Below are 24525 nucleotides of genomic sequence, written 5' to 3'. Positions count from 1 at the left end.
GGGTGTCTATTCCCTACTTCTATTTCCATGACGAGGAAGCAGGAGTATACTGCCTGTCTAGTGAGCTTGAAGGAAGAATTGGCATTGTGTCCTTCTGAACCCTCAGGTTTGGAAAGCAGGCCTGCCCCAGGAAGCATGTATTTTCTGCTTTTCCAGAAGTTGTAAAACTACAGTCAGCTTTTACAAGCAGACTTTCCAACTCTGCTGGTGACTGGTGTTTGTTGTTGTTGTTTAGTCTACTAAGTTGTGAGTCTTTGAGATCCCATGGACTGTAGCCCACCAGGTTCCTCTGTCAGCGGGATTTCCCAGGCAAGAATACTGGAGTGTGTTGCCATTTCTTTCTCCAGGGGAATCTTTCCAACCCAGGGATCAAACCCACATCTCCACTGTGGGATATGTTCAATTCTGGGCTGAAGTACAAGCTGGTCTTTATCCCTGCGGATCTAAAAGCCATGGCTACTATTCCAGTTTTTCCCAGGGACAAAGCTGACATTTTGTTTTCCACTCGTCTGACTCCTGCAGCTATCTTGATGGATTTTGAACTTGGATGGGCCTTGTGGGTGTTACCGGAAGACCTCTAAGACTGCAACAGTATGCATTCAACAAATCATGGTAAAAGAGTGAATATGACAAGTTCAGAGAATGAGAAGATGGCCTGATTTGAGTAGAGAACATATAAGTAGCTTTTGTGAGGATTCATGGCATTATCCAGGCAAGAATACTGGAGTGGTTGCCATGCCCTCCTCCAGGGGACCTTCTGGACCCAGGGATCAAACCTGCATCTCTTGTGTCTCCTGCATTGGCAGGTAGGATCTTTACCACTAGCACCATCTGGGAAGCCCTATTATAAGTATCTTGTAAGGTTAGATGGATGACTTACAAGAAGATTTTGTTTTTGACATGGGAAGAGCGCTTAAGTTTCTGAGCAGGGAAAGAGCATGAGGAAGACAGTGTTTATGTAGAGATAATATGGCAATGGGCTGCAGTGAAGGCCAGGGGAGGAAACTGAAGGGCAACCAGAAGTGGTTTCTAGAATTCCTGAGTGAGGAAGGATGAAGGTCTGGTCCAGGGAAGTGGAAATGTGAACTGGGGTGAAGGGATGAACCAGAGAGATCAAGGGAAAAGTGCCAGGATATGGTCACAACTGGGGTCCGAGAAATGAGATACCTTTTTCAGGCACCACTCTGGAAGACGTAGATAAACACACCCAGAGCTGGTGGGAAGTGGGTCTCAGCCTTCAGTTCAGTTCAGTTCAGTCGCTCAGTCATGTCCGACTCTTTGCGACCCCATGAAATGTAGCACTCCAGGCCTCCCTGTCCATCACCAACTCCTGGAGTTTACCCAAACTCATGTCCATTGAGTCGGTGATGCCATCTACCGTCTCATCCTCTGTCGTCCCCTTCTCCTCCTGCCCTCAATCTTTCCAAGCATCAGGGTCTTTTCCAATGAGTCAGCTCTTCACATCAGGTGGCCAAAGTATTGGAGTTTCAGCTTCAACATCAGTCCTTCCAATGAACACCCAGGTCTCAGCCTTGGGCCCCTTAAATCTGAGGTATCAAGTGGACTTGTTCTTGGCAGCAAGGACACCGGGTACAGGCTAGAAAAGAAGTTAGGGTTGGGAGCAGTTTGGGGAGTCAACATCGGCAAAGAGGTAGCACATATTTGAAAGCCTCTGGGCAGCAGTTGGTGGAGATGTGAAGCATGAACATGGAGAGGACTTGGGATGGCAGGGATGGGAATAGGGACACAGGTGAAGCTGGGAGGAGAGCAAGGGGACACCGGTCGCTCCTGGACTGAAGGGAAGGACAGGATGAGGCGGCTGGCTAAGCTTGGAATTAGGATCTTGTCAGCAGAGGAGGATGGCTTCCACCTCCCTCTCCCCTGTCCCGGCGCCCCAGGAAATCCGCAGCTGGATCCAAAGCAGCTTTCCTCAGGCTGGCCTGTCTCTTCTGGGCCCTGAGTCCCCTTTCTCATGCTCTGGTGACAGTGATGCCTCGGACCACGGGCTGCAAGGGTCCCTCTATCAGCTGTAGGGGGCGACTCCAGCTCCCCGCGCCGCAGGGATTTTCCCCTCAGGTTCCTGCCGCCCGTCAGAGCCGGGGCCCTCCCCAGCACCGCCCCACCTGGCCACCGCCGCAGCCAGCCCGCGCCCGCAGCCAGCCCGAGCTGCCGCAAGCCACCCGCCCCTCCCGGGGGTGGGGTTTAGGCTCCCCCTTCCACACTCGCTTTGTTGCAGGGGCCCCCAGGACAACCCCGCCACTCTGTCTCCACATCCTGGGAGCCAGAAAGGTGCTAAACTAGGGGCCTGGTGGGAAAAGGGGCTCAGCAGCGCTCGGACGCTCGCGGGCTCGAGATAGCTAGGGATTGGGAGGAGGGAGCGGAGCCTGAGCCGCGGGGGCCGCTGCTGCAGAAGGGGGAGGAGAATGGGGAGGAGCTGGGGGGCAGGCTGTCGGGGAAGGAGGGGTCTTAAGGGGCGGCGAGCCCAGGTCGGATTTCCTCTGAGGCTGGCGATCCGCGAAGCTCCCACCTTCCCTTAGAGCTCGCTGCAGCCGCCTGCCCCGCGCCCTCCGGAGACCGGGACGGGACCATGGTGAGAGCGGGGTGCGTGGCGCGAAGCCGAACGCACTGGTGCGACCCCTCTGAGCGGCCGAGGGTGGCCGGGCGGAGGGGGCGAGCCGCCGGGACCCAAGGAAGTTTCCGGGGTCGGCACGGGGCCCGGAGCCTTCAGTCTGGTTCTTCTCTCTTCCGCAGATGTGGAGACGCTGGCTCGCGCTCGCGCTGGTGGCGGTCGCCTGGGTCCACGCCGAGGTAGGTGAGCCTCTGAGCAGGTCCGAACTCGGGCGCCGGGGCCACTGGGGTCTGCGCGTGGCGCGGGCGGTGCGTGCGTCCCCGGGGATGCTCTCCCCGGGTCGGACTGGGAGTTTCCATCCGCCGGGTGAGGGGGCGCTCGGAGCAGAAATGCTACTTAGGAAACTTAAACCTTAAAGATCAGGAAAAGTAGTTTGGGCCGTAAGCTGGAGCCCCACCAAGGCTAATATGGAGGGAGAGTGGGGAGGGGAGTGAGGACGAGCAGGGCCGATTGGGACAGAGGCGGCGACACTAGCAGGAGCCGAGTTCAAAAAGGCGCCTGAGTTCTTTCCTTCACTTGAGAGGAAACTGAGAATAGTTGGAGCCTTCTCCCTTCCGAGTCTGTCTCCTGGGGGAGGGCGGGGGGGGCGGTCCGGGAGCTCAAGAGATTCTTCTTTCAGGGTAGGATATATATATATATATTTTCTCTCTTTTATAAAGTAAGATTATGATTCTCTGATTTTTTTTTTCTTTCTTTGTAAAGTGCCCTGGGATTTTGTGCTACTATCAGAGCCAAATAACGGCCTTTTAAAAATCTCAGTTTTTTCCTAAACTGGGCATTGCGCAAGTATGAGCAATCCGTGGCTCTGCTCTTTGAGGGCTCCGCGTTTCCAGTCAAAGTATTTCAGCGCTTTTGGGGTAATGTTTTCTTTTCAACTCCAGTGACCTTCCTGAAACACTACAAACAAACCAACAAACCCTTCACTCACAAGCCCCTCCATTAACTCAAAGGTTTATGGACAGAAAATAAACAATTCTAAGTTCCCTGGGCTCTAGTCTCCAGAAAAGTGAGGTCAGAAACCAAACATTTGATAATTATGGCAGGAAATGTGGAAGGAATTAAAAAGCATGAGGGAGAAGAAATGGAATGTACATTACAAAAGAAATAGTTCCCTGGTGGGTGGTTATTCTCCCTCTTTGAATTTTTTTCTTCATATTACAGTTTAGCCCCACCCTTAGCATCACAACTTTTCTGCCCAGAAAAGTCATAAAAGCCTGCAAGGTCTTCATGATTTAAAAAAATAAATGCACATTATACTGAACTCTCATTTAATTCACTACTACATTGTTGGGTTGATCTGGAAACAGGAGCTGTTTTTACTCACAATGAAATTAAAAATCGGGCTTCCCTGGAAGCTCATACAGTGAAGATTCTGCCTGCATTGCAGAAGACCTGGGTTCGATTCCTGGTTTGGAAAGATTCCCTGGAGAAGGAAATGGCAACCCACTCCAGTATTCTGGCCTAGAGAATCCCATAGACAGAGAAGTCTGGCAGGCTATAGTCCATGGGGTCGCAAAGAGTCAGACACGACTGAGCAACTAATACTATATTAAGTTTAAAAGAGCTAATTTTTTTGGATATCTACTTGTGTTGTAATAAAACTCCATTTGAATGATGGGGAGACTAAGTTAGAAAAGTCACATAACTTATCTAGAGTCTTAAGTTGTTAAATGGTAGAAGTGAGATTTGAAGACAGTCTGGCATCACACCCCAGGCTCTTAACCACTACCTCCCACAAGGACTTCATATTTGCCATGTACTTCTTGGCATAGAGCAGACCTTGGCTGGGCTGCATACATCATTTCATTTAAAGCTTCCCAGAACCTTGTAGGGTCACTTTTGTTATCCACAGTTTACAGGGGAAGAAGATTAGGTTCCAGGAGATTAGGTAACCTGCCCAAGGTCACACAGCTAGTTAGTTCTGAAGAAGGATCTGGACCCAGCTTTTTCCACCGGCAGAGGTCATCTTGAACTGCAGATCAGCTTCTCATGCATTTTGTTTTCCAGGGTTTGAGTTTGAGGGAGGACCCTTCTTCACTGGCTGATTTAGTCCTAGCTAAGGAACACCCTTGCATCCCCACTGTTGCCCTCAAAAGGCAAAAACCACAGTCCATTGATGGTTGAGGAGAATCCCTGATTTGTTTTACTGCAGGTTTAGGAATTGCCAGCTAGTGTGTGAAATCGCTCTGTGAACTGGAATCCAAGTGTGAGGAGTGAGGGGGCCATAGGTTCACGCGTCACAAGGCTGTGTAGCCCAAGGTCTGGGATCTATTCTCAGAAGCTGTTTGTACTACACCCCCTCCCCCCAGTACATTGCAGGGAAAAGCTTAGCCCTCATAGGAAGTTCCCTCAGCAGCAATTTCCTGCTTGAGGTGGAAGAGCAGAAAGTACTTTCACAGAATTCCCAAGGCAAAATCTGCGGGGAGAGAGGCAAAATCAAGAAGTGCTGAGCCATGAAAACTGAGGAAAGGAGTGGTGCAGAAAGAAGGCTGCAAACTCAAGGTATGTGAAGAGTAGGTATGATGTAGGTTTCATTTCATGACCCCAGATTATTAGGGATTACTTTTTAATGAATACAATCTCTTGGTGTCTGGACCTGGTAACATTTGGCAAGTCTTTAATCCACATTTTAATAATAACATACCTTTAATTATTAATGAAAATATAAATTAGTGTTAGCAGTTTAGATATTACTTTCAGCATTTTATCATGTAGTTAATGGTGCTTGCAGTAGAAATTTTTTTCCTTGTTAGCTATAATAATATATAGCAAACAAAGCCAAATACTTTACTGTCTTTATTGACATCCACTTTAGTAGTCTTTAGGGCTAAAATTATACGAATATGATGAGCTTTTAAAATGAAATTTAAAAAACAAAGAGTTTTCTTGGTCCTTTTTGATTTAGTATAAGCACAAGGATTCAATTCGGCATATTTTTAAAACATGTGATTGTACAACAAATTATGTTGATATTTGAAGAAGTAAAGCCTTTGGAAATAGCTGCAGACCTCTAGAATCAGAGGTGTGCCAAGCTGGAGAAAAGGTGGTTGTCTTCATTATCAGTGTCGGTCTGTAGAAATCCTGTTTGGTTGGATTCAAGAAACTATTAGCAAATCTCGTTTTAAAGAAAGTGTTCTGTTTTGAATGTTTTCCATGGTCTTTTATTGGCACCTCAGGGTTTTTTTTGATTGCTTCCTCTCTGTCTTTCTGTCTTAATACTTCAGGCAGCCTCCATCAAAATTCCATCCCATTCAGCTGAGCTCACTCCCATGTGCTCATTAGAGTCTTCTTAGAGGGGGTGTTGGCCATGTCTCTTGATGAGCCCTGTCTCTTGATATATTAGTGTCTGCTATGGATGAGGATTGGGGAGTGGCGGCACAGAGCAAACTACCTCTTTTCAGAACCTTTTGGGAGGAGGCTGTATGGACCTGCTCACTCTCCCTCACCACCCCCTCTCTTAGTGAGAATTACTACAATTCACTGAGAAGTGTGGATAGTAGAGGCTGGGAAAGGTTGAGAAGTCAGGTATTAGTGCGTGTGCCCTGGAGTCTTAGTGGGTGGGTCTGAGTCCAACACCATAGGCTGGAGGGGACCCTGTGGCTCAACTGCCTGCTTCCAGAAGGCAGCCTTGGCAAGTGCCCAAGCACACTCCACTTTCTGCTGGTCGTTATGTCTGCTGGCACTCTGATTTCCAACATTCCAGGTCTATAAATTCACAGGTCACATGATAAGTCACAAGTACAGGAGACTGATTCACAAATCAGAACACTTATTCCAGGGAGGGGATGCTTAACCCGTGAACTGTGAGTGCATCGCTTAAGATAATAGTGACAAGAATAACAATTATACAGATAGGCAAGAAAATTATTAGTGCATTGTTCCTCTGAAGCCAGATTTCTTAACCTCCTTCATACCCTATTATCAACATACAGTTCATCAACCACTAGGGGTATTATTGACCAATGTGGGATCTTCTTTATATTCTTGAGAATTATTCTAATAGTGGATTCCGGTGGGCCAAGGTATGACTTTTTTTTTTCCCCCATTTTCCCTTGATTTTCCGCGCATCTTCTTCAGGAAAAGCTAGGATTTTGATATCTGTCTTGTATATTGACCACTAAAATAATCTCTTGTTTGTTTATCCTTTGGCAAAGAAACTCCTTGCTGTGATTCTGGAGGTCATTGTTAGAAAATGGGATGTTAAAATATAGCAGGGACTCTGCTGAATAGCCAAAACAGAGGGACAAGCACCCTGCAAATTGAAGCCTTGGATACTGAAAGCATCTTTAGAAGGAACATATCACAATTCCTATAGAAGTCTCTGGATTGGAAAACAGAAAGCAGGGATCCATTCTCATCCATTCAGAGGAACGAGTTTGAGAGGAGCTGTGAGGTGGGGGCATGGCTGCTATGAATGTAATGTCTTGAATAAGGAAATAAAGTCTTCAAATTCAGTGAGGCAAGAAAATACAGGTTTCCAGGAGAACAGAGATAGTAAAGGATGATCTGTAAATAGCAGTGGTCACACACAGACAATTGAAAATGTCATGGTGTCTTCTTCCTACTGCTTTTAAATAAATGGACATCCAGACAGAAATTTCTAGTAGCCACAAATAGTATTAGCTTATGGCACCCCACTCCAGTACTCTTGCCTGGAAAGTCCCATGGACGGAGGAGCCTGAGAGTCGGACACGACTGAGTGACTTCACTTGCACTTTTCATTTTCATGCACTGGAGAAGGAAATGGCAACCCACTCCAGTGTTCTTGCCTGGAGAATCCCAGGGACGGGGGAGCCTGGTGGGCTGCCGTCTATGGGTTTGCACAGAGTCGGACACGACTGAAGTGACTCAGCAGCAGCAAGGACACCAGATATTATAGGATTGAAAAACAGCTTATCTTTAGATAGGTTCATTTTTAAGCTAGGTGACTGATGTCCTGCAGGTCAAATACATGCTTTTCTCTTAAGGTGCCGTCTTCTGTCATGTCTGACTTTGGTGTGGGATGCTTTCTCTAGGAGTGAGTCATCAACAGCACAGACCTTGCCTTCCCGGTGGCCATCAGGCAGTATTCCCTGCTGCAGGCTGAGCATGCCCTGCACAGGGCAGAGTCATGGATGAAGTTCAGGACAAGGTCTCTGCCCTCAGGTTGCTTTCAATCTAATGATGCGCCAGGAGATTTAAACGGTGGCAGCTAAAATATGTAAGATTATCACTACCTGATGAGCCAAGTATCTTCACTATTATTATTATTGCTTTTTTTTTTACATTAACAGAGGACGTCCCTTGATTTTTAAAGTTCCTTTACATTAATACAGTGCACAAATTTTTAATGTATAGCTTGAAGAACTTTTACATATGAATATACCCATGTAGCCACCACCCAATCAAGACTGAGGGAATTGATGCAGTAAGGAGGCCATAAACGCGGGGTGTGTGGAAACAGTTACAATGAAAAAAGTGAGGAATAGATATGATCAAGGTTACAGTTCATCACTTGATGATCATTATCATTTAATTAGTCCAATCTCTTAATGTCTGGCCCTACTAACAAGTTTTTTGGCAAGTTTTAATTCATGTTTTAACAATGAATTAAATGAACCTTTAATAATTAATGGAAAGGTAAACGAACCCTCTCCATATGAGATTTGTGATTTGGATATTAAGCATTTTAACTTATAGGTCACAATGCTTTCAGTAGGAAATTGTTTTCCTTGTTAGCTACGAAAACATAACAAACACAGTTGAATACAGTCTTTATTGACATGAATTCATTTTAGCAAACTTTGTATAGGCTTTGGGGGAGCTGACTTGACTGTTTTGCCAACAGATATTCCAGGGCTCAATATAATCTACCTTGAGAAACTAAGTCAAGGATAGAAACTCAAGTAATTCCCTTTGACCACTTTGCCCTGGTCAGTATTATTTTTAAAGGGACTCTACATAAGATGCCTATCACATTAGTTCTGAAAGCTAAAAACTTTAAACCTACAAGAGAAGAGTTAAGAGTTAACAGCAATATATGCAAGTAAAAGTTATGTTTACAAAAATTTAAGGCTCTAGCAAATAATTATGATTTAAAAAGCAGAACACTCCCCACTCCAACACCCCATCCTCACACCTATGTAGAATTTATAGAGAAGTATGACGAAATGTCTTAAAAGCCATCATGAGGATTCTGGTGACATCTCACATTTTCCAAGAGGAATTTATCCTCCTAATACATGCTATTTTATTTAAATAAAAAAGTAGTATTATTTTCTGATAAAATATGGATATATGTTAATAAGAAGCTCAGGGAATATAGAAAAAACTAGAGCAAAGAATAAAGTTGCCTGTACTTCTACCACCTAAACTTAAACTAGCCTTTCATCCTTCATTTCAGAGAAATTATCAGTCAGTTAACAGATGTATGTGATGTGCCTACTAGACCCTCAGTTCAATTCAGTTCAGTTCAGTTCAGTCGCTCAGTCATGTCCGACTATTTGTGACCCCATGAATCGCAGCACACCAGGCCTCCCTGTCCATCACCAACTCCCGGAGTTCACTCAGACTCACGTCCATCGAGTCAGTGATGCCATCCAGCCATTTCATCCTCTGTTGTCCCCTTCTCCTCCTGCCCCCAATCCCTCCCAGCATCAGAGTCTTTTCCAATGACTCAACTCTTCGCATGAGGTGGCCAAAGTACTGGAGTTTCAGCTTTAGCATCATTCCTTCCAAAGAAATCCCAGGGCTGATCTCCTTCAGAAGGGACTGGTTGGATCTCCTTGCAGTCTACAGGTAATGAAAATTAGTACCTCCCTACACTAGGATAAGGGGCTTCCCTAGTGGTTCAGACAGTGAAGTATCCGCTGACAGTGTGGGAAATCCAGATTCAATCCCTGGGTTGGGTAGATCTCCTGGAGGAGGGCATGGCAACCCTCTCCAGTATTCTTGCCTGGAAAATCCCCATGGACAGAGGAGCCTGGCAGGCTACAGTCCACAGGGTCACAAAGAGTCGAACACAACTTGAGAGACTAAGCAGAGCAACACTAGGATAAATCGCCTGCAGAGATGAAAGAAACATGATGAAACAAACATGGTGTGTGTGTCATCACTACCTTCTCCCTTACCTATGACAGACCTTGCTAATCAATCACAGAATTCTTCCTTCTGAGGCTGGAGAAAGTTAGAAAATCCTTCTCAGGGATGCAGTGTGCGTGTGCGTGCTCAGTCTCTCTGTCGTGTCTGACTCTTTGTGAGTACGTGGCCTGTAGCCTGCCAGGTTCCTCTGTCCATGGGATTTTTCCAGGCAAGAATACTGGAGTGGGTTGTCATTTTCTCCCCCAGAGGATCTTCCTGACCCAGGGATCAAACCCGCATTTCCTGCGTCTCTTTCCTTGGCAGGCAGATTCTTAACCACTGAGCCACCAGGGAAGCCCCAGTGCTCTGGGTAGCCACTAGCAATCCATTAGTCTGTGTGTGAGATAAAAAGATACTTGCTTTTTCTGTTGGAGAAGTCAGTCCAATTTGGAAGTCAATCCAGATAGTGGTATGGCTTTAGCCAGAATTAAGATGATTTAGAAGGCAGAGTTTGGGACTATGTGAAACAAAGACAACATGGGGTGATAGAACTCGGGTTGCAAATGCAATGGATGAGAATGTCAGGAAAACAGTAGTCTGTTCTAGCTCCAGCTTCTAAGTTTTTTAGATGAATTCAAGCATCTTAAAACCTAAGGCAAACTTTTTAACATTGGCCATCAACAAAAATATGAGAGTTGTCTTGGCTCTTCTGGTGGAGTAAATAGTTGCTCTTGCTCAGGCTCTAAGAACTGCTGTTGTCATAGATAACAGCCGCCTGGCAAGAAATGGAAAGCTCTTTGGGTAGTTGGAGTACAAAATGTATCCTGTAAATCTGCATTTTCTGCTGTGGTTGGAGAATTTCCATGTAATCTCTTCACAGACTTTTTATATGCTCATTTGGAAGCCATCACCAGTAAGCTGTTCCCAGGATTGTCTGAATTTATGACCTTTAAAATGTTTCCTGTATAATCTCAGACACTGTATATGACCAACTAAGCTGTTGCCAAAACAAGTCATGTGACACATGGCAAAAACCTGAAATGATGCACGCACGGTTTATAATATGTGTGGCATGGCATATTGGCTTGAATTGGCTGGAGGTGGGGAAAATGTCTCTGTTTTCTACCTTTTATTGTATTCAAGATTAAAATCCTGAGTCTGAGGCAAAATTTGCCTTTTTCCTCACAGTTTGTCATTCTGCCCTTCAGTGATAGTAAATGAATGCAATTTATTGATCTCCTACAGCAGTGCCAGGCATTATGGCAGTCAGTCTGCACATATGCTTCTATTAAGAATAGTGTGGAACTAAAAAGCAATACCATATTGGTCCCTATTCTGAAGTAGCTGCTACCACCATAGCTACTGTACAGCTCAAATGGGAGGCACATCACCTCCTTCCTCACCTCCTGCTGCTGGTGCAGAAATCTTTGCAATGCAGCTGTGGGATGGATGCATTCTCAGAATTTAAGAGGCTCCACCAGAGCTGCTGGGGCCATTTTCAGCCTGTTCACCTAGCCCACTTGACCAGTCTATCCAGTAGGTGGCAGCTTTTTGTGTGGAACTTCATCTGAAATTGTCTGTTCCTTGAGTGCTGGTGCTTTTCTTTTATTTCCCATTTTCCTGTCACTTGAGTCTTCCACTGAGTTCCTTTCTTCATTCTCTTCTCTTGTTCTTGTATCTGGGTGTTTTCAAGTTTTATCTTTTTCGTGGATCCTGTTACAAAACTTCTTGTGATTGAAAAGAACCTTATAAAATAATGAAAGAGTCCTTGACTTAGAAGTCCTGCTCTTCCCCTTTCTTACTGGTATTACCATTTTAAAGCCACCTAATTAATATCTTTGACTTGCAGCTTCAGTTAAGAGCAAGTGCTTTGAGGTAATGAACCGGGTTTGAATTCTGGCCTTGCTGAGCTGTGAAACCATGAGCAAGTTACTTAAACTCCCTGAGCTCGCTTTCCTCATTTGTAAAATGAATAATGGCCATCTCTCCTGCCAGTCAATCAATTAGATAATAGAAAAGGCTTCTCCTCATAGCACACAGTCAATGCCAAACACTTGCAAAAATGAAGTGCCTCTTCCCAGAATGTTTTTGACTCATGATTTCAATGAGAGAATTCTCAGTTTACACATTGACATTCACAAGGTATTGTCTGCATTTGTATAGCCTGTGCCGTAGCTCAGGTTATTACTGTGTTTACTGATTTATCCTTGACAGGAAGTATAGCATAATGGTTTAGCACTCAGGCTTTGAGGCTATATTGTACTGTGCTCTGCTAAGTCTCTGCAGTAGTGTCCGACTCTTTGTGACCCTATGGACTGTAGCCTGCGAGGCTCCTCTGTCTGTGGGGATTCTCCAGGCAAGAATAATGGAGTGGGTTGCCATGCCCTCCTCCAAGGGATCTTCTGGACCCAGGGATGGAATCCACCTCTCTTCCATCTCCTGCATTGGCAGGTGGGTTCTTTACCACTAGCACCCCTTGGGAAACCCTGAAGCTATACTACCTGAGTTTAAATCCTAGGCCTTATTAGCTCTGTGAACCTGGGGAAGTTACTTGACCTTCTGGCTCTGTTTGCTCATCTATAAAATGGCCTTAATATGGAGTATTCACCCCATAAGTTAGCTGTGAGCATCCAACTGTACCATGTAAAGCAATGAGAAGAGTGGTTTGGCACCTAGAGTGCGGTAAATGTTAGCAATTATGATCAATCTGTGGCATCTCTACTTATTGAAGGAACTTCAAAGCTGTGTATGTGTGTGGTGTGTGTGTGTGTGTGTTTGCATATTCTCACGTGCTCATGGCTGGCAGAATTCCCCTTGCCTCCTTTACTCTTTCCAGGGATTAAGGATTACCTTTTAAAAGACAACTAGAGTATTCATTTCAGTGGATACTTTGTCACCCAGAATTCGTATCAGAACACTGCCTCCACTTAGACTTAGCCAATCTTGCCTTCAGACTTCCAGCATGTCCTCTGTGAAGCCACAATTCTGTCATTCCTCTGAGAAAAGAGTTAAGGACTCATCAACCTCCTGTGCGCAGGCAGTGAGCTGTGTAAGCCAGCATAGGTCCTCTCTGAAGACTGAGTGAAGAAGGTAGAGAACTGGAAAGGGAAGAAGAGTGAGAAAAGGAGAAAAAGAGCGGTAATAAAACTCCTGTGGAATTTTTGCAGATCCAGCTGTTTTGCTGTGTCCCACCTTCTGACATATGGAGGTGGCCACCAGATAGCTTCGGATTTTTGTGGGATTTGTCATTTACATTTGTTCTTGCTGTAGTTCCCGTAGCACGGCCTGTTCCCAGGCCACAGATGATAAATTTGGGTTTTAGAAAATGTGACCAGGCAAAGGAATAGAACCCTTTGCTTTCACTGTTTGAAAAATAAATACCTTCTCTCAAAGACAGGGTAGGAAGTGTTGCTGGAGCAGGCTGATTTGTCTGTTTGGGAACCAAGGCAGCACTGCAGTGTTTTGCACACAAACTTGAATCCTCTGCTGGGCACTGCTGTGTCTGGCAGCCAGCCCTGACTGCAGCCTCACGTGGTTGCCAGTTCCCAGGCCCCGGAGCCTGTCTCTTTATTGTTCCCTGTGTTGCTCACTTCATCTTTTCCTCCTCTACTTTCTTGTCTTTCCTCTTCTTTCTCATTTCCTTCCTCCACCATAACAGAGAGGTCATCATGGAGTGTTTAGCTGCCAAAACATGCACAGAGCACTAGGCTCACATCTCATACAGAAAGAAAATTGCACACAATCTTGATGCATTATTTTGCTTCATCCATCTGGGACAAAGTAACATTTCTCCGAGTAAACTCAAGGAAGGAAAGTAGAAAGTATCACAAGCCTGTTCTCTATGACACTCTGAGTTAGTGCTGGTGACAAAGACACAGACCTGTCCCCAAGGAGCTTGCAGGCCAGTAGGGGAGGCTGACAGGGTCACCCGCCATGGTAAGTGGTAGGACAGGGCTGACAGCCTAACTCATCACTGGGGGTTGCAGGAAGGCCTCAGAGAGGGTGTATCCCCAAGCTGAGCCCCAAATATGAGTGGTGTTAGCCAGACAACAGCAGGGAGAGGCAGAGTCTTATCTAATGCTCACAACATGATGATGCTGTTACTGTAATCTTCATTTATCAGTGAAAAAACCATAGCTCAGAGGATTCAGTTAGTTACCCCAAATCAGCCACGTGGTAAATAAATAGTAAAGCCAGGATCCAAATCCAGGACTTCAATTCTCAATGCAAATACTCTGTGTTCAAGTGTGCTTAAGGTCCTCTTAGTTTTATTTATGAAAGTGACTTTGAAAACAAAGCAAAGACCTTTTCTCTAGGTAACTCGAACTCAAAAACACCTGCCCAAGCTCTGCCATTTACCATTTCACACTCTATCAGCTACCATTTCACACTCTATCACAAGTGCCTGGATCAGTGTTTCAGGCCTGGTCACGGTCATTCTAGCCACATCAGCCTGGACATGGCCTCGACTTGGTTCACGTCCAGGTGCTTCTTTGAACCACAGTGAAGTGTAGATATCCCATCAGAGTGCTTGCTGCATAATGGTCAGTGACTCAGGAGATGCTTTATAGCAGTGTCCTTGTCCTTCAGATGTATTCACAACTGTTCCACATTGAATAAGACCAAATGGCAAGACAGCTGTAAATCTCCAGCTAAGTGTCTGAGTATGGTTGTCCACACTGTTGTCTGCACAACAGTGGCTGGCCAAGGGCGCAAATTGGGCTGACCCCATCCTGTGCTCTGCTTACAAGTCTCTATGCCCTGTCCTGGGGCTTTTCTGACCTCCCAGAGGGTCACCGTTTTTCTAACTGATGTGCAGAGCTCCCCAAACCCACCATTTTCTCTCAGATGTGTGATGCTTATTGGACTGTGGTGGCCGTTTCTCCTCCATACATTTTGTAAATCAATATCATTTTAGGATCTTAGAAAGTTTTCATAACTGGCCTCCATCAAAAGCCAGTTCTTTGTTTTTGTGGATTTTCCTTATGGATAACCTAAGATGATACAAATGGAAATTTTTATAAAAATCTGTTGTTTTGCAACCAAAAATGTGCTGCTTTTGGCTCTTGTCCAACTCAATCTAGTTGGGGAACTATGATTCCCCAGGAATTGAGAAAAGCATTCCTAGCTTCCCCCTGAGTGCTGGATTAGCACAACTTCCCTCAGCCCGCAGCTGAATTCCAGCTCTGAGGAAGAAATGTCTTAGACAGAGTGAACTCCCAGCCCGGAACCCATCAGAGGTTGTGTCATGTGTTTGCATTAGCTGAGCAAAAAGCAAGCAGGCTTTCCGGCCTTGCTCCCCGTCCTCCCCCCACCTCGACCCCCACCCTGGAGAGGCCAGTTACAGTCTAGACAGTGTCTGCTTGGCAGTGAGCCTTTGCAGCACAATCTGCACAGTTCTGCAGCTCTGACTTCAGTTGCCTCTGTTCACTCATCCCCGCCCTCTCACCCCGTCTTCTTAGTTAGCCTTAAACTGTCTCAGGGTACTGGCCACATATATAAGCAGCAGGTGAATGAATTTGTGAGACCATGAGGATTCAGCGGTCTTGAGAGGTTCAGAGATGAGAAAATATCAGCAGTGCTGGCTGCAGCTGTGGCTGGGTTTGCAGTGATCCCTGATGTGAGCCAGCTTCCAGTAAGCCTCCATTTACTGGCCAGAGATGGGCTGGAACGAACCCAGGACTGACAGTGGTACCCCGGTAATGAGCCTTGGTGAGCTGTCCTTGGTGGAGTGAACTTGGGCAAGTCACTGCTGCCCCTCATTTGTAAAATACGAGGGTTAGAGCAGGTAAGCTCTCAAATTCAGCTCTGAAATCCTATCCATAGAAAAGGAGGCAGACGTTTTAGGTTGGATTGTCACGGTATTTACTTAATGGAGTTAGGCTATTTGATTAGCTCTTAACTCATGGCCCAAAGAGGAGGAGTTTGAAAGAGAAGCTGGCCCGGGAATGGGAAAAGAGAACAAGTAAAAGCAGAAGTCATATTGTGTCCCTTGCTTCCTCCTGTATGCATTGACTGAAATATAACCAGTACGTCCTATGGCACCCAAACAGTCTTCATGCCCAGGAATTCTAATTGCTGTTTATTCTACAGAAAGGAATCACTTGATTATTCCACTTTAGAAAGTAGCAAGTCTACAACACTGGGCAAGAAATGAAGGATGCTGGGTCCTCTTGGGGTTGAGCAAGGAATCTTTTTTTTTTTTTAATGAAAGACCTCGAAATTCCAAAATGTGCCACCTGAGCTTTTGCTGAACTTACCAAAAAAACAAAAACAAAACTTTCTTCTGACCCTCGTAAATGTTCACGGCTTACAAAAATCATTGTCTGAAAGTGTTGCACGGACCCTATTTTGTTTTCTGAAATGCATTATGCATTCTCACCATGTTGCCTGGCCCATGACCAGATCCTGAGTTTCCTCAACAGGAACTGATGAAGTTCCTGCCCAGGTCCCCGTGCCTTCTGTCTAAATCAGTTCAGGGCTCTTGTTTCAGCGGAGGGCGCTGCTCTTTTGCCCTTGACCTTGGTGGTTAAATCGAGTGACCTGAGAGGGTGAACCCAGTAAGGAAGCAGAGGCCAATGCAGATGTTTCAGTCCTGCTTAATGCCTGGTGCCTTAACTGCCCTCTAGTTTCTGAATCCCACTAGATAATCTCAGTATGCTAAATTGTGCTGACTTCTGGTTCTGAAGGGGGGACCAGCCCAGTGTTGTCTGTGGCTTTCCTAATAAGGCCACTTGTAGTGTCAGAATTGAATTGAAATTGGCTGTGCTCCAGGGTAGACTATATACACAGACACACACATAAATTTTACTGCTTAATTGACTTAAGTTTCACTACTTGGAGAATGTGACCATCTACTAATAGTTCAAATACACTTCCCTCACAAAAACAAATTCCTGTGGAAACTAAAGAAAAGAAAGATACATATTACTAAATTTCCCTTAATTTGATTGCTATGTTTGTTCTAGTTTGGTATTTAACTTCTGTTAAACTGTCCTGATTTCTATCTGAATCTAGGGATATAGATCAGTACTTGCGGTTGTGAAGTTTGCTTGTTAATAAACATTAACTTAATATATGTCATTCATTCATTCATTCCCTACCTCATTCCAGGATTAAGAAGAATGTTTTTCTTCTCAAGTCCTATGGCCAGCATGTCCTACTAGTTTCTGTCAGGGTTACACTAACTAGGCATATTTTCATTTATGGACAAGGACCCAAGTTTATAGCATAACATTTGCAACAGAGAAAAAGAAAATGGATGGAGAACTTAAAATTCCTGGTGACTCACCAGGATATCTGGCTCATGTAGATGTTAGTGAAAAATTGACACACCAGTGTGGAATTTCTATTAGAGCAGCTAAAACTTTTGAAGCAGGATTCCAGTTGCCCTCACTGAGCTCAGACTCAGACATAACCAGAGTCGCCTTCATTGTCAGGGTCCCTATCAAGAGGACCCAGGTGTGGCTTCTGGGTGGCCCGGCCCAGCTCACAAAACCTGCTTGGAAATGGAGGCAGAATTCACAAGTGCTCAGAACGTTCACCTTCACGTTTCCAAGGGCATTCCCATCCTTGGGTCTTCACCATGTGCTATAATTGCAATGCTACAATTAATTGGAGCAGACAGAGGTCTACATCAAAAGCAGGAAATTCACTTGGCTTCACCTCGGAGTCCTAAGAATCTTTCAGGAAATCTGTTCATTTGTGCTTTGTTCTCCCTACCTCTCTTCTGTCCTTGGCATTTTCTGTTTTCTTTCCTTTCTTAGCCTGTGTGGCCTTGGCCTTGCCAGCAGCCACATGCCAAGAAGCAGACTTCCTGGTTTAGCTATTTATTTTAAGGGTGAAACCTCTCACTTTATGCATTAATTGGTGTCTGTATCATGTTCAACAAAAGAGTAATTTTCTGCATGCACCAAGGGCTGGCTAATGATCAAAGAAAAAAACCCCGGCACAAGGATATCCACTTCAGGTGTGAGTTCGTTTGGGGTTTCTCAATTTCCTTTCCTGGGGGATGTCTAGAAGGGAGAATGGGATTGGGAAGTGTTTTGAGCAGAGGCCAGACATTCAAGTTTTTGCTAAATGTCGGGTATAATAAATTCAGTACTCACTGCAGACTTATTTTTTAATAAAACTTGCTCAGCTATTTGTGGGCCATATTGTTTAAATAATAGTTTCAAAGGTAACAGTTTTCTCTCTGAGAAATACAGTTGGAAAAGAGTCTTTGTGTTTTTCTTTGTCTTCTATGAAAAAACGTGTTAAATATAACCTGGATGATAATAAACTGTATTTTTTTGGTTATATGCCCTATCTAGGCATTCTGTCTCTCTCTCTCTCTCTTTTTTTTTTTTTACATAAAAATAAAGAAACCATGAAGGTGATATGAAATCCTGTAAGAAAAACCGATGCTTGAGGTTTATTAACTCCACTGTTTGGTCATTTGACAGCTTAGATAATTGCATTTTCCCTCTAAATTCCTTTTACACATTTGATTAAACAGCAGGCTCTTCATTTCCTGCTTAAGTTGCTTCATTGAATTGCTTTGTGGATTAGAGAGCAGGTTGGGTTCCTCCCCAGGGACTATATTTCACCTGGTGATTGGCTTATGTTTCTGGGTAGTGTTCTCACTATTTTGCCCAGTGTAGATGGCATTGTCATGTAGTGACCATAATTACTCATGTTATAGTGGCCTAGAATGCAAAGACCTTCTCATTCCCCGATGATTTGTTGTTTAATTTGTTGTTTCTGGGAAAGTCTTCTCTCTGTTCAGGTTTGGTGAAATGAGTGCACACACACAAGTGTGTGTGGCGAGGGAGTGGGGGTTGTTCCCAGGCAGCTGAGGACTATTACGGGCTCTAGAATACCAATCTGTAGATTTAGATGTGACAACAGCCATATTTGGAAAGCCATGGCATTCTCTTTGAGGGAGAGACAGAGGATTCTAAAGCCAAGGGTGTTGAAAGTGTGAGTGAATGAGTGAGTGAGTGAGTGAGTGAAGTCGCTCAGTTGTGTCCGACTCTTTGCGACCCCATGGACTGTAGCCTAACCAGGTTCCTCCGTCCATGGGATTTTCCAGGCAAGAATACTGGTGTGGGTTGCCATTGCCTTCTCCAGGAGATCTTCCCGACCCAGGGATTGAACCCAGGTCTCCCGCATTGTAGGCAGACACTTTACTGTCTGAGCCACCAGGGAAGATAGAAAGCATGAGAACTGACCTAAAATAGTTTCTTGTTTCGAAATGGGTGGAGTAAATAGGAAGAATGAAAATAGTGATGGGGAAGACTACAGGAAGAGGAGGGAGGCAGTGGTGGGGATGGGAATCTCTTTCTGTTAGCTGTAGTTGGGTAAGTAAAGGAAGAAGAGGTGATAAAATGAAGAATATCTGGTCTTTATCATGAATGCTTTGTGAGGAAATGCTGTGAGTGAGCACTGTTGATACATATGACCCGAAAAGAAAGGTGACTGTTTTTGCTAGATGGATGTATGGTCTCATCCCAACAGCAAAGGATAACACACAAGCTGTAAATTAAAACAGCACCTGTATATAGTGTGTATAGCAAGGGAGATAATGATATAAAGTACCTTACATAAGGTAAGTGCTCAATAGTAGTAGCTGCTATTTCTTCTTTCTGTTGCTTGAATTCCAGGGGAGAGTTTAACCACAGGGAGAGACATACAGAGCCTAAACCCATGTTTCTCAAACTGAATACTGATTGTTAATATTATGTGCTAGGATAAAAGGGTTTTTTGTTGCAAGACTTCAGAGCCTTATAATGTTCATATGTATTATTTATTTTCCTCTCTAAAACAAAAGTAAGCAATGTTTTCCAGACATTTCATCACATAAAGCCATTTCAAAAAATACCGTAAATATTTAAAGACTAGTGGAACAGTTTGGAAATGTGAGTCAATTCCAGACAGATTTCCATAAGCAGAGTCTGTTTACATCTGACCCCAGGCTCTCAGTGAGCTTGCTGAACTTACTTCCTAAACTAATTCAGTTTTATGAAGAGGGCATGCATGGGGCTCATCTGGATCCTAGGGTCAATCCAACAGATTCTTCTGAGCCTGACTCTAGACTGGACCATTGGCATGGCCATATCTATACCTACCTAGAACTGGCTGGTTTTGTTTTTGTTTTTGTTTTTGTTTTTTTTTTATCAGCTTGAAGTATCCAGGTGTCTTCTTTTCTATTTTTCACTTTCCCCATCCACACCCAGTCAGTCCATCAGCAGATTTTCTCAGCTCTTTTGTCAGAATCTATTACCTCTCCATTGACTGTTCTGTCTCCATCACCACCACCTTAGTCCATGCTACCATCATTTTGTACTTGGACTATTGCAGTAATATCCTAGCTGCTCTGTTTGCCCTCTAGGCTTTCTCCATCCGCTTCTCTGCACAGCAACCTGAGTCATCTTCATAAAGCACATACACTCACTGCACTCTTTCATGTAAAACCCTCTAGTAGCCTTCGTCTCATTAACAATAAAATGTCAACTTCTTGCCAGCACCTCCAGGGCCCTACATGCTCCAGCGTTCATTTGCTTTTCCCAGCTAACTTCTCACTGCCCTCCCTGTTGGGCCCAGTGTCACAGCCACACTGGGCTTTCTCTTGTTCCAGGAACATGACCAATTCCACCCTGCTTCAGAACCTTCACACTTTTCTTCTCTCTGTCTGAACTGCTCCATTCATCCTTCAGATCTCAGCTCAAGAGAATGGTTCCTAACCACTCGATCTAAGTGGTGCCCTCTCTCCAGATTGCTCTGTGAGACATGCTCTGTATTCTTGTAAACATTCGTCACAGTCCAAAATGATCTTGTTATTTGTGCTTATTCACTGTCCTCCCTCTAGAATATGTACTCTTCAGGACAGAGCCCTTCTCTTTTTCCTTCACCAGTGAATCCCAGGTGCTTAGAACTGAGCTTAGCATATATAGTAGGTGCTCAGTAAGTAATTTGTGGGATTAATCCACTGGCTAAATGCATTGCTCAGTGCACCAAAATATGTCATCTGCAAGTAGTATCCTGCCTACCTCAGTCATCTCTGTGCCAGATTCTGCAAGAATATTGTGCACCTGGGAAGGTGGTTGATATGTGCCGTTGATACTTTGCTTAACTTTGGAGTTGATAGTAATGCTGGGCTTACCTAGTCTGAAACCTGATTCTCTCAGCTCCAGGAAAAGTTGGAATTTACACAGACACTAGCTGGATAGTAAATATTTTTATTCTTTTTCTCCATGATCAGCAGTTCTGATTTAACTGGGCATCATTCCTAGAGTAAGCAAATGTCCCAAAGGAATGTAAAATAAAGCAGTATATTTCTGTTATTGGTGATATTTTGCCCCAAAGCCTCTAGTCAGTCTGTCTTCTCACCTCACCATTTGCTGAGACCTTTACTTTCTGGGATCCTAAAGCTTTTGTTCTTTCTTCTGTTTCATTTGAATGGCACCTATGATGTTCCCAGTGGGGGTAAAACAATATTTCTGGACTTACACATTAAATCTCAGAGAAGTCTTATATCCTTGGGAAAGCCCCAGCAGAGGCACAGTCATCAGTAGTGAGTGGAGTCCCAGGGAACAGACCACCTCCGCTTATGTGCAGTCTTACTCTCTGTAAGCTCTGCAGATGACCCACAAACCAAATTCTTGACTTCCACAGCATCTTGCTCTGCTTTTCAATGGAGCCAGTTTTATGTGTGGCATTTCTCTAGTGGTTCAGTTCAGTTCAGTTGGTCAGTCGTGTCTGACTCTTTGTGACCCCGTGAACCGCAGCACGCCAGGCCTCTCTGTCCAACACCAACTCCCGGAGCCCACCCACACTCATGTCCATTGAGTCGGCGATGCCATCCAACCATCTCATCCTCTGTCGTCCCCTTCTCCTCCTGCCCTCAATCTTTCCCAGGATCAGGGTCTTTTCCAATGAGTCAGCTCTTCGCATCAAGTGGCCAAAGTATTGGAGTTTCAGCTTCAACATCAGTCCTTCCAAAGAACACCCAGGACTGATCTTTAGGATGGACTGGTTGGATCTCCTTGCAGTCCAAGGGACTCTCAAGAGTCTCTAGTGGTTCAGTTCAGTTCAATTCAGTTCAGTCGCTCAGTCATGTCCGACTCTTTGCGACCCCATGAACCGCAGCATGCCAGGCCTCCCTGTCCATCACCATCTCCCGGAGTTCATTCAAACTCAGGTCCATCGAGTCAGTGATGCCATCCAGCCTCTAGTGGTTAGTCAGTTAAAAATGAAGGCGAACAGGGCTTTAAGAAGTATACTACCACATAGTACTTGGGAATGTTTTTCCTGCAAATGATCATCTGTGTGTAGCTACTAAACTAGTGGGGTTAGGGGTAGAGTTTCTAATACAGTCCTTGGGGGAAACAAAATGAACAGAAAAGGAGGTCTTTGTGCATTGCTGGTATAGCTTAAAGGTCTCACAGGATTTTAATCTACAAAAATAGGGCGTTTCACTACAGTGGAGCAGGATACCTGGCAGAATCTCACTGGTGGGCCTGCTGTCAGCTAAGACCTGACCGGCAGAAGTAGGCTTTACAGTTCCTTCCCCCTGAGCTGTGACTTCCCAACTGCTCCAAGGAAAGAATACAAGGCAGGAAAGTCTCAAGAATAGAATGTGCATGTTTTCATTGACTTTAATCTCAAGGCACTAAAAGTGTGTGTGTGTGTATGTGTGTGTGTGTGTGTGTGTATGAGAGAGAGAGAGAGAGATTATTGAAAGCTGACAGCAACAGAGTAAGTCTATCAGTCAAGCGGAAAAAATGAAAAAGAGTTTTGAGAAATATCTACATCATTGTGAAAGTTGTCCATGGACTTTATGCCAAAACAAAAAAGTATCTTTAAGTAGTTAAGAGAAGGCTCAAAATACGTAGTTTAATTAGCCCCTTATATTTTCATGAAATAAGCCATACAAAGTCCTAAAGTAGGAGATAGCAAGCATTTTACCTTATAGAGGAGACCAGAAGGGTGAAGTGACTTGTCCACAGACACTGAAAGCTGAGTCAGAATTAGGCATAAGTGCCCGTGATGCCAGAGAAGGCAATGGCACCCCACTCCAGTACTCTTGCCTGGAAAATCCCATGGACGGAGGAGCCTGATTCCATGGGATCAGGAAGAGTCGGACACGACTGAGCGACTTCACTTTCACTTTTCACTTTCATGCATTGGAGAAGGAAATGGCAGCCCACTCCAGTGTTCTTGCCTGGAGAATCCTAGGGATGGGGGAGCCTGGTGGGCTGCCATCTATGGGGTCGCACAGAGTCAGACACGACTGAAGTGACTTAGCAGTAGCAGCAGCAGCCCGTGATCCCTGTTCATCTTCACAGGACTAGGTATTTCAGTTTCCTAGCCCCAGAGGCAGCCAGCATACTGCCTTCCCTATGTTATCAGATAACATCTATCGATTTCAGTTATGTTCGAAAACATTCCCAGTTAAAGTCTTAATTTTTCTATCTAAACTCTCCTCCCTGATTTAGCTCTCAGTAATGTATCAGAACTTGGAACTTACTGTTTTGAGCTGTGCTGTTCAGTAGACAAAGCCACTAGCCACAAGTGCCCCTTGAGCACTTGAAATGTGGCCAGTCCTATTAAGATGTGCAATGGATATAAAATATATGCTGGATTGCAAAGACTTAGTATGAAAAAAAGAGTGGAAACTGTCTCAGTAATATTGATTACGTGGTGAAATGGTCGTCTTTTGGCTATATTGGTTTAAATAAAACACATTCTTGAAAATAATTTTATCTATTTTTTGACTTTTAAAATATGGCTACTGGAAAATTTTAACTCATTTGGAGACTGGTGTCTATTGGACAGTCCTGCTCTAGACAATTGTCACTTCACCAGATGTTGCATTTAGCCTCACAGTGTCTTGAGGTTGCCCTTGTTAGCTTATATTTTTCTGTTATTTAAAACCCTTACGTATTTATACCCCATCTCCTCATCCAAACTGTCAGCAGCTGAGGAACATGGACTGTGCTTTATTGTTCCTTTAGTCCCCAGCATCTAGCATAATGTTTGGTATTTTGTTGCTTGATTGTCCCGTATTTTGCTGACTTTCTCCAAAATAGGTTTTTGTCCAATTCCACTTTGGACAGTGATAAGGAAATGCAGATTAAATTGTGTTTGGAGTGTAGCTTTTTTTCGAAAGGATTGATTTTATGTAATTCTTAATTTGTTCCAGAGAGATTAACATTCCTCTAAACTGGACTGTTAAAACCCAGGAGACATGCAGTAGGTGCTGGAACTTCCTGACACTCCTGCCCAGCAGAGAGCAACAGTGTTAATTGATAGTTAAGGATTATAAATTGGCACCCAAAATTCTTGGGGAAGCTCCACATTAAACTCAGAGATTTGTGCCCCATTTTTCAGTATCTGTCTGGATATAGGTCCAGGTAAATAAAACTCATTAGTCCCAGTGGCTCCCAACCCTGCAGCAGAGTTGAAAGAAGAGAGCTAACCACCAGCCATGGTTGCTAAGTGACTGCCAGGAACTCTGACTAGATGGCTGTAATTCCCAGCGTCCCCGAGAAAATACCAGGGGATGCACCCTGGGTGGCCCTTACCCTTTAAACATCCTACAATTTTGTGACTGAAGTTGTGGCTGAACCACATGCTCATAATTTCTAGGCTGGCTATATTGTACCTAAAATACAGTCATTTCTTTTGCTTCCCTAGGAGAGTCTGACCTTTCCCTGGGTTTTGTGACCACAGGGTCCCTGAGCCACTGTTTTTTGGTTCGGTTGCTAAGGAATGTGTAAGAAAGCACCTCTGGAAACCTCTCTTCAGGGGAGATTTATGAGGTCTCACTGCTGTGGAATGATCCCCCTCCATTG

At 44.5% G+C, this 24525-nt stretch overlaps 1 protein-coding gene across 3 annotated transcripts in view; it reads left to right on the top strand.

The window, feature by feature from the left end:
- FSTL1 (follistatin like 1) overlaps positions 2110-24525 on the top strand; it is a 57890-nt gene continuing 35474 nt past the window's right edge. Inside the window, exons 1-2 of one of the 3 annotated variants that reach the window (XM_018043569.1) lie at positions 2110-2289; positions 2752-2808. In XM_018043569.1, coding sequence (XP_017899058.1) covers positions 2752-2808 — 57 coding nt within the window. In that variant the 5' untranslated portion in view covers positions 2110-2289. Of the gene's footprint in view, positions 2290-2448; positions 2602-2751; positions 2809-24525 lie in introns of those variants that run through there. The other 2 variants (XM_018043521.1, XM_018043466.1) reach the window with 2 other exon arrangements.

The sequence above is a fragment of the Capra hircus genome, chromosome 1 (genome assembly GCF_001704415.2).
Source record: "Capra hircus breed San Clemente chromosome 1, ASM170441v1, whole genome shotgun sequence".
Lineage (NCBI taxonomy): Eukaryota > Metazoa > Chordata > Mammalia > Artiodactyla > Bovidae > Capra > Capra hircus.
This window is presented reverse-complemented; position numbering and strand designations above follow the sequence as displayed.